Below are 10,653 nucleotides of genomic sequence, written 5' to 3' on the forward strand. Positions count from 1 at the left end.
AGGAGAATTCAAAGCTTTTTTTTCCCCGATTCAATTTTCCCAAATTGGGAAGAGAGAGGAAGATGGCACCATTGATGACGAAAAAGGAGAGAAGGGACGACGCCAATTCGTCGACATCTTCTTCTCCTTAAGCTTTTCTTGTTTTTTCCTTAGTCTCCACAAGCCAGATCGTCTTGACTTGCTCGAGTTTTAAACGTGTTTGGTCAGTTCTAAACCTATGAGGCATAACCACCATACACATGACAATTCTCGTGTAGAGATGTTCACAATCGTATCGGTCCCAAAAGGTGTCGAGGTATGGGATATGGATTATTTTATTCGAGATCTTGCTTTTAATAGTCTAAACTCTCCAGATCTTAATTACGAGAAGTCGAGAAAGTCGAAAATATCACAATAAGGAAATGTTTGATGAAAGTATCAACCAAAATGTAGATTTGTCACACTTTAAACTAGAGACAATGAATTTGCAAAAGAAAATGAGGGGGAAAGAAGGAGGCCTAGATGATTGTAGTAGTGACTTGATATAACTATACCTTCAAGAGCAAATACTAGAAAAGTGCTTGATTAATTTAGAATATGATATCAAGCTTAAGCTTTAGACAAATCCATAGGTGGTATCTAATAAATCTAACTCCAAAGTAGTTTTGGTATTCTTCATTGCCAAACAAGCCTCACAATCCAATGGAGGCTATGACATGGTTTAATGCAATTCTCAAGGGAGGAGGAACACTCAACCAAATATTGGCAAAGGCATTTCTTCAATGCGATATTTACTCAAAAGAAGGCCACTCAAAAGGTGCTAGCTAGGGAGTATATTGCTAAGGGCTAGACCGAGTCTATGTCATGCTATGGTAGCCTTGGAATTGGGTTGTGATTATATTAATAAAGAATGTCAAATATAGACAAAGATACCCAAAATACCTATATATCTTTGGAACATCCTTCCAAGAAATTGCCAAAGCGTTGGGCAAAGCATTGTATATCCCCTTTCTTGCTAGCCCTTAAAGAGGATTTGTCAATTATGGGATGCAAAAGAGAACAAAGTTAAATTCTCTAGTCATCAATGTCTCATATATTAGTAAACTTAGGTTTCAAACTCTCCTCAAGCAAGTTCATTAGCACATGTCTCATATATTAGTAAACTTAGGTTTCAAACTCTCCTCAAGCAAGTTCATTAGCACATGCTACAGCTTTAGCATGTGGGGTCAACTATTACTATAAAGAATATCATGATGCAAGAGATGGGATTGAAGAAAGGAAGATGCAAGCAAATAGATCATGGTCCAACGTAGTTAAGAGTGGAGGCAAGCCAGATGAAAAGGTGGAAGGGTTTTATAATGGTAAGTAGGATGATGGTGGAGGGTGGTAGTAAGACAATCCGCTGTGCAAGTTTACTCAAATCAAGCCATATTCTCAAGCTTCTCTATGTTTTGAAATTTCTTCCAAAAAATGAGAATATGTCAAATGAAAAGGTGTCAAAACATAGCTCAAGCTTTGGTTCAATATTTTGGCTCAACACAAACAAAGGCAAGGGTGGCGGTGCACCAAACAATTAGAATAAGCTAGGATAATCAATTCATCATGAATAACCAAGTTTTAACAAAAAACAAGTGTATCACTAGTTCAAATCAATCTACACACGAATCATTAAATTCCGAGTACCAACTAGTTCATTTCAAGTAATGACCTTTAGGCTCTCAATTAAGGTAAGTGAATTTAAGTGCTTCGTGCCAACTTATGTTCCAATTTTCATAGCTCTAAAGTCATCTTATAAGGTCTTTCATTGGTCTCCCAATAACCATAATAATTGAATACTAGTGTTTCAAATGTAATGTTTCAATAAACGATTATAGAATATTAGTGTTTCCATGGTTCCCCGAGCTTGATAGGCATATGTTTGTCACATTACTTCATCAGAAGCTATTAAGTCTATGGTAGCCCACAGATCCCAGGATTTGCATCACACAAGCTTCTCTTGCCAAGATAGACAAAAACAGAACAGAAATTCTTCATCGCTAGTGACCCCTTCCTTCCAATGGGATCATGTGAGAAACTAAATTCAATGCAATGTCTGGAAATTGATCTGATTCCTGAACTGCGAGAATGTCAAGTAAAAATAAGGTTTGCCTTGAAGAAGAAAAGTTTGTACATAGGTACTCAGAAAACCCATTGAGATGATGGTTTCCAAAAACAGAACCCATTAAGATGATGGCTTCCACAAGAACCCATTGAGATTATGGGTTCCAATAGAGCATCAGAAATAGGACCCTCCACAAAGGACTTTCTCCCATGATCCAAAGGACCCCACAAATGTTCATGAAAATCAGAATTTCCTAAAGAGGTCAGATTTGCCAGTTTACTTTACCGAAGCATTGGAATCACAGAAAAAGGTGAAGCAGCTACTGCATCTCCCTGAATCATTTCTGTGCTTTAGTGGACCTCAAAAGGGTTGGCCATCATAGCTCCATTAACAAACAGATGCCATATCCATCCACTTCATGCTCTTGTGCAGCAACACCCAGCCCACTGAGGCCTTGCAGCCCCCCCCACCAGCATTGAGAGCACCACAACAATGTTCAAGCCGCCGGCTAGCGCCCGTCGTCCAACAGCCTTTCTGCAAACAAAGCTTGTTGCCTCCTAGGATAGTCTTCCCCTGAAGACAACCCTGCCTCTAGCATTGTCTCTGCACATGCATCCATCTTCTGCAGTAGGCTCACAACCTCCACCATGTCAGGCCTCTCAACTGCATCCTCATGGGTGCATGCAAATGCAACCGCAGCCATGTGTGTGGCCGCTGCACATGAGTACTTACCATTCAAACTGGGATCCATGAGCTCTTCAATGCATCCTGCACCCACAAGAGACCTTGCCCAACTCACCATGTTGATCACCCCTGATCCAGTGTGATGCACATCAGCACCACAATCATGAGTTTCTCCCACAAAAAGAGGCCTTTTGCCGGTGAGCAGCTGGAGAAGTAACACCCCAAAGGCATACACATCACTTTTCTCAGTGAGCCTTCCTGTGGTGACATACTCAGGTGCTAGATATCCTCTAGCTGCAGAAGACTTGAGAACAGAGAAAACAATGTCATCAGCTAGCAGCTTGTCGAGCCCAGCATCAGAGAGAAAAGCATTGTAATTTTGATCCAGAAGCACATTTGCTGCTGAGACGTTTTGGTGAACCACTACATCATCTGTTCCTCTGTGCATATATTGAAGACCTATTAAAAAAAGCAGTTCAATCATTAGAGTTAGGCTTTATACTTAGGAAGGCAACCAACACTGCACAGAACTAGACTGAACTGCCCCTGTTCTAGAACCTGTTACAGAGCAGGTTTTATTATTAGACTTCTTTTACATGGAGTAGTCAATCATAATATGAATGAATTATTGAGCCCAGAAGCATTATCACATTATTATAGATGTGGATGCCTTACATACCTCGTGCAATGTTGTTAGCAATGCGTGCCCTTGCTGACCAATCCAAGCAACCTGAAGAGGCCTTGCCCTTTCTCTTGGTATCCAGATGCTCTTGGAGGGTCCGATTGGTCACAAAGTCATAGACCAAGAAACACTCTGCCTTACCTGAAGAAAAGCAGAAGCCCTTCAGGCTAACTATATTCTCATGTCTGAGCTGGGCTATGGTGCCCACAACAGACTTGAATTCCGGGGGTCCAGGAGTTCTACAGCTAGCCTTATGCAAAGCCCTTACTGCTACACAAGAGCCGTCCCTCAATACTCCTCTGTAAACAGCCGAATGGCCTCCTCTTTTCCCCAGTAAGTTCTTGTCAGAAAAGAAGTTTGTAGCCATCTCAAGTTCTTCTAGATCATACTGGAAACTTTGGTTCGAGCCATTAAAGAAGACAACTCCACTGAAGGACCCAAAGGAGCGTGAAGCTCGATGACTAGTGGAAGCAGATGCATGGTGAGCTCCATGATCAAGAACTTTAACAGGGGGAGGCTTGCTGGAGGAGCCTTTCTTGCTCAAAGTAGCATCGATTGCATCTACTTTGGCGAACAGCTTCTGCTCAGAGGAGAACATGTAGTGATGGTCTCCAAGTTTGGTATCACTCATCTCAAAGGCACTACTTATCTTCTGCTTATGTCTCCTGAAAACAATGAAGATAAGAAGACCAATGATGACACCTCCAGCTGCAAATGCCACCACCCCTGATACAACTGCCACTTGGGCTGTCTTAGAGCCCAGTCTTATCTTCTTCTGGAGTAGGTGAGGGTCAGCAGACTCAGCAGCATCCGATACTGATGACGAACTATTGTTGCCTGAAGATGGAGGTTGAGCCCCTGCCAGTGGCTGGTCAGGCCCAGTCTGGGTCACAGAAGAAAGAGAATAGTGATCACATGTCTGGATGTCTGTGAACCCTTCTCCACAAAGCTTTGAATTGTTTTCATATGTGAAGGCCTGCTGCAACCTCCGCATTGCTGCTTGAAACCAGTGAACCAACAATGTTGTCATAGAGATAAAACCAGTTAAATCACAAAGGTTAAGTGACAGGGGTAAAACCAGTTAAACCAGTTGCAAGTGCACTTCAAAGCAACCAACATGCATTGTCCATGGACACATATGCAACTAGTCATGCACATATCAGACTGAAGGGATACTGAAGGGATAGCAAACACTGTTCTATCAGAAGGCTTTTCAGAAGCTGATATGAAAATTCTGAACAAATTGGTAGGATTTTGTCATTACGTAACAAAAATGTCTTAAAGTTGCAAACATTAGGGCTCTCTTTTTCATTTTCTACGGTCTCGAGCAAATATCCGACATTCACTTACTAAACCTCCCTTTTGTTTTAACAGTTGAGACAAACCAGCATGTACACAGACAGGTTGTAATGTTATGATGCTGTCTGGGTACAGATTTCTGTCACTTACCTGGTGGAATAGGACCTGATAAAAGATTGCTGGAGACATCTACCATCGTGAGCTGGTTCAAGTTACCCAATGACGTGGGAATGGTTCCATTCAGTTGGTTGAAGCTGAGGTCCAGACGAGTGAGATCAGTAAGATAGCCCAGAGAAGAAGGTATCTCCCCCACAAGCTTATTGTGCTGAAGGGCCAGAACATTGAGTTGCTTCAGTCCCCCGAGCTCCATGGGTATGACACCCTCCAATGCATTGCAGCACAGCTGCAAAGCTGCACCAAACAAAAGGTTCTTTCTAAAGACGAAGGCAAAGGGAATTCACAGCAAGAAATTAGAGAATGTGATGGAGAGAAGAGAACAAAACAAATAGAGATGATTTCAGGCATGTTGCAAACGTGAGAAAAAACTAACAAGTCCTGAAAGGGACAGAGAATAGAGCAAAACGGGTCCCAAGAACTGGTGCAGTGCAATTGCTTGTGAAACATAGGATACCACGGAGAATTCAGAAAAAGTTTTAGAAATTTTCACATCTGCGACATCGGACTCTTTTCCCTTGTTTTTCCTTGTAGTGTGCAACATCATGAGCTCCTGCTCAGGAAGCATCGCAGACCTAGCTAGGTGCAACTGGGGGCAGGGGCTGTCAGCCTCAACCCTGACGCCAGCCGCCCCATGCCCCCAACCACGCCTAGCTAGATATGCAGTGTCTCCCTTGCAAAAGCTCGTGATGTTTTCATAATTCACAATGTGGGAATTACAGTGGGAACCTGTCTAAAGTTTCTTGTGAATGCAAATGCAGTGACACTAAATTGACAAACGATCACAACAAACTAGCTTAGTGTGGAACGCTTGATGCCATGGACACTACCGAGAAAACACACACATTTGCAGAAATAGCACAGCATACCTTGAAGATTGTAAAGTAAGCCCAATTCAGAAGGAATGGTTCCTGAGAGGAGATTGACATTCAGGTAGAGATCTGTTAGGCCACTGAGCTTATACAGCATGGTAGGGATAGGCCCATGTAGCTTGTTGTAGTGCAAATAGAGGCCAGTGAGAGCACTGAGCTCAGCTATGGCGCTCGGGATGAACCCTGTGAGACCTCTCCCCTGCAGAGATATATTGGCCACTTTGCCCTCGCCGTTCCATGCCACCCCTTCAAAGGATCCTCCGGGAAGCAGCCAAGACTTCAGAATTTTGCCATCAGGGTCCAATGCAGCCTTAATTTGCATCAAAATGTCAGTCTCCGCGAGCTCTTGCATGTGTCTCTTCGTAGCAGCTGATGCACGAGTTGACGATACCGCTGAGAGCGGCCCTCCATGGCTGGGATAGGCATTGTCAAAGACGAGCAAAAGAAGCAGAGTGAGCAGAGGCTTGGACAAGGGTAATGTGATGTGCATCTTTTCTGTTATCCAAAAGAAGGGCAAGTGAGCTGAAGGAAGTTGCCCTTTGTCTAGAAGATCATGAATTTTGCCTCTTTCGTCTGAATGGACACACAAGGAGCATAAATCAAGCTCGAGTTGAGACCGACATGGCCTACCGCACGGGAACGTTGCACCGCTGCACTATCTCAAGCGCCTACTTTTTGGCTTTGATCTTGAGAGGCACACTGGACAGCACACTAAGTGGTGGGCTCTATTCAAACAGAGCAAGTGTTATGAGCCCACATCTCATCTCATCAGATAGATTTTACTCATGGGAAGCTGGGAGAGGGTGGCAATTTTACTCTCTGGAAGAATTGTCGCCTCTAATTGAGTAGGAAAGGGAAAGGGGAAGGACCTCAGACCTCTGTTTTGCATGCCATTACTAGCAAAGGGGTGTTCCAGCACGTAGATAGATGGGGACTCGGGAGGTAAAAGGGAAGGAAAAATGTGAGAGAGAGAGACAGAGAGACACAGAGAGAGAGAGAGAGAGAGAGAGAGAGAGAGAGAGGCTGTCGTACTGTGAATTGTTCGTCTGTGGGACTCGAGGGACAGAGTCGCAGAAGCGCACTGCGCTCTCGTTTTTTCTGTTTGTTTCTTAATTATTAATTTTCCCTGCTCATTTTCGGTCGCTCTGTGTGTGTGTGTGTGTGTGTGTGTGTGGGTTTTTCCAAACAAAACTCTGAAGACCCATCATCATGATTCATGATTCGTGAGATATTATGATACATCAGTCATCAGTCCCCCTTCTCTTTCTTGTTGCTGTCGCTGACATTCCCGCCCCTTTTCCCACCCCCTCCAGTCCACAGTCATTCGACCAAACACCCCCCACCCTTGTCACCAAGTTTTTCCTCAATTGAAAAACATGTGTTTTTGAATTTTAGCAGCAGCCCCAACTCGCGCACCCGCTGCCGAGAGGCTCCTCGTGCAGCGTGTCATGTCAGGCAGTTTTTGAAAAAAGCTACAGCCTGCCTTTGCTTTTGTACCATGCAGATTGTAGATGGCCTTTGTCTAGTGCTTGTTTGTATCTAGTTGGAGCCCCTTGGTAAACTTTTGACTGCACCACCCTACACCTCCTTTGTAGCCTTTTCCAACCTAGCATTAAACTTCCAATAGTGCTGCCTGTGTAAACTATTGTACCCCATGACATTGCAAGCTCCACAATGACCCGACCTCTACATTTCTCCTTAGAGCAGCTCCATCCACACCGGTAAGGTTCCAGAGACAACAATATGAAGGAAGAGGAGGAATCAATCCTTTTCATCATCGTCTGAGAAAGAAAAAGTAGCCCCTATCGGCGCGATGTTTTCTACATAAATTTTGAGATTGTAATTATATTTGGAGATATTTGAGTGGGACTTACTTCCTTCTTCAAAAAACTTTGAGAATGATTCTTCCCATGGTGAACAAGTTCTAGGACACCAGCAGCAATGATAACCAATGCAAGTCCACACTGCAACTTTAGCAAGCATGATAAGGCACACAAGTTAGTTAACAAAATTTAGAGGTGCACTCCCCAAACTCAAGATAGAGTAGACTGCTTTATTTGTGCCAACACTACCATGACAACCCATGCAAGTCAATTCATGACTCTTAGAGGTAGACTCCCCAAACTCCAGATGAAAGCAAATAGCTTTCCTCTTTCTTTATTTCCACAATGTGTTGTCATTGCATTTGTACTAACCTAACATGGCAAGACACTATGAAAACAAAAGAAGTGCCAATGTGATAGTGGTGTCGCCTCCAAGTGTTGGCACTTTAACATGTATATGCAACTTCATAGCTACTCCACCTTTTTAGCTTCCCTCTAATGCTTCAACCTTTTCTGTTTCCCTAAGCTTTTTGGTTTCCTTCTTCAACTTTAGCTACTCCATGGACATAGGCATGAGCTTTATTTTGTTCCAAATTGTGCGAAGTATATTTTTGCTTCTGAGAACAATGATGGTTGTGTTTAGAAACACAAAAGTAAGATGGCGCTACGATGGAGGATGGCAGTGAAGAGGGCTAATAAAGATGAATAATTGAAAATAAAAGGCCACTTGTGGAGAGGGGAACAAAGGTGAGGAGACAAAGGCAAAAAGCTTTGCAAAATGATATTCGCATTTTCTTCATTTGTTGAATAGGTAAGCTTTGCAAAATGATACCCTCATTTTCTTCATTTGCCGAATAGGTAAGGTACATTGTAAAGCACCCTTTGCTTATAGGATACAACACCATTATTCTCAATCTCCTCTCCCATATATCCAGAAGGAACATCAGTGCATAAGAGCAACACATTCTCTAACACCCCCACTTCTCGATGCCCAAACCAATCCTACCTAAGAGAAGAGCATAGATAAGCCTGTGGAAGCATAAAAACGTAGCATTTTGACTACATCATCAATGGTCCAAGAGGTGGTTTTACGACATGAAAACATATGAATTATGAGTTTAGAAAAATGTGGACATTTACCGTGGCATAGATCATGGGTTGCCAAAGGCTATAAAACATGAGAGATAAAGATGTGACATAAGAATGGTTTAGAAGTCTCCCCATAGTGATATATCCTTAACCAAGAGTGATGGATTTTATTTGCCCTATTCTCCTCAATCTTGAGAAATATGATTATGTGACATAATTTGCAACTTTTTGACATGGTGGATAGATCTTACCCTTTAGGTATAGATCCTTACCATTTGAAATTTTCAAACCATGAAACTTGGTCGATTAGTCACGAATCTATACATTGGGGCATTAGTACATTTGGGCTCTTTTCCTAAATATTACCTTACCTTTGGCATAAGTAAATTCATATGTTGCCTTTTTGCTTGACATAAATGGCTACATTGCTTCGATTTTGACATAGTTAAGTACATCATTGGCTTGACCGCTTGCTTGTAAAATTGAACAAGTAGGGCTCATTTTACATGACAAGTCGTGTGTACATAGCTATCATGCATTGTCTTTCTCTAATGTGAAAACTCTGACTTCCATTTACTTGCATAATGTGTGTGGATTTTACCTTTCCATAAATGCAAGAAGCAAATGACATCATGCATACATTTTGACATACATCAATTAAGAGTTATCATGAATCTTGAATACATATTGAGAGTATCAAGGGCCAAAATTTCATCTTAAGCATATGTAGAAATACAAGATCTCACATGAACGATATATTAGCACCACTCCATTATCCTCCTCTTGTTTGAGAAACCAAAGTTACACATCCGTTTCCACTTTTCTATACTACTATATTATTTTGGTTGTAGGTTCAGGAAACCCTGAACCTCCAAAGATCTTCTCGAACCTATCCCCTTTCCAAACCTCCCCTTTTTAATTAAACCTCTCTCTCTCTCTCTCTCTCTCTCTCTCTCTCTCTCTCTCTCTCTCTCTCTCTCTCTCTCTCTCTCTCTCTCTCTCTCTCTCTCTCTCTCTCTCTCTCTCTCTCTCTCTCTCAAATAAATCAAACTTTTCACAAACATCTCTTTCTTCCCCTATTTGAATCGAGAGAGAGAGAGAGAGAGAGAGAGAGAGTGTGTGTGTGTGTGTGTGTGTGTGTGTGTGTGTGTTAGATTAACCTTTTTAATTTAAACTTCCCTCTCTTTTTTTCTCCTCTTTTAAGTAAATGTTTTTTAATTTTTTTTTATATTTAAATTTTCTTTGACATAGTTTTTCACATACTTTGTGAGTGAGAGAGGAGAAGAAAAAGAAGTAGAAGCAGAAGGAAGAGGGAGAGAGAGAGAGAGAGAGAGAGAGAGAATTAAAAAAAGGAAAAAAGAGAAGAGAGAAATAGAGAAAGAATTTTAAAAATGAAAAAAGAGGAGAGACACAGAGAGAGAGAGAGAGAGAGAGAGAGAGAGAGAGAGAAAGAAAAGGAGAGGAGAGAGGGGGATAAGAAAAGAGGGGGGAGAGAGAGTGATGGAGAAGAAGAAGAAAAGGAAGAGGAAAGAGGAAAAGAGGGAGAGAGAGGGGAGGGGAGAAAGAGGAAAGTCTTTTTTAACTTTAAACTTTTTTTGATATAGTTTTCAACTTGAGAGAGAGATAGAGAGAGGAAAAGAAAAATGAGGAGAGAGAAAGAGAACGAGGGGGAGAGATAAACCAAGAAAAGAGAGATACAAAGAAATAAGAAAATAAAAAAGAAGAGGGGGAGAGAGTGTGAGAGTGTGAGAGAGAGGAAAAGAAGAGAGAAAGGGGGGAAAGAGAAAATATAACTTTTTAATTTGAACTTTTCTCCCTTTTTCTCTTTTTTCCTTCTTTAAATTAAATATTTTTAAAAATCTTGTTAAAATTTCATTGCCCTTTCAATTAAACATTTTTAAAAGCCCTTTTTAAAGTTTTTTTGACATAGTTTTTCACATACTTTGAGAT

General features: G+C 41.7%; 1 protein-coding gene across 1 annotated transcript; it reads right to left on the reverse strand.

Moving 5' to 3' along the window:
- Positions 1-1,921: 1,921 nt before the first annotated feature.
- On the reverse strand, positions 1,922-6,946 carry LOC148033161 (uncharacterized). The gene is made up of 4 exons (XM_087681031.1): positions 5,789-6,946; positions 4,896-5,156; positions 3,444-4,442; positions 1,922-3,223 (listed from the first exon to the last, which is right to left on the reverse strand). The coding sequence occupies exons 1-4, from the start codon at positions 6,279-6,281 to the stop codon at positions 2,589-2,591; spliced, it is 2,388 nt and encodes a 795-aa protein (XP_087537157.1). The 5' UTR covers positions 6,282-6,946; the 3' UTR covers positions 1,922-2,588.
- Positions 6,947-10,653: the final 3,707 nt, after the last annotated feature.

The sequence above is a fragment of the Lygodium microphyllum genome, chromosome 7 (assembly GCF_053477565.2).
Source record: "Lygodium microphyllum isolate KBCC chromosome 7, Lygodium_microphyllum_v1.1.10, whole genome shotgun sequence".
Classification (NCBI taxonomy): domain Eukaryota; kingdom Viridiplantae; phylum Streptophyta; class Polypodiopsida; order Schizaeales; family Lygodiaceae; genus Lygodium; species Lygodium microphyllum.

Coding starts and splice junctions, on each gene's coding strand:
- LOC148033161 (XM_087681031.1), bottom strand. CDS start 6,281: ATGCACATCACATTACCCTTGTCCAAGCCTCTGCTCACTCTGCTTCTT. Junction 4,443..4,895: donor ATCAGGTCCTATTCCACCAG/GTAAGTGACAGA, acceptor GGTTTCAAGCAG/CAATGCGGAGGTTGCAGCAG. Junction 3,224..3,443: donor TGCTAACAACATTGCACGAG/GTATGTAAGGCA, acceptor TTTTTTTAATAG/GTCTTCAATATATGCACAGA.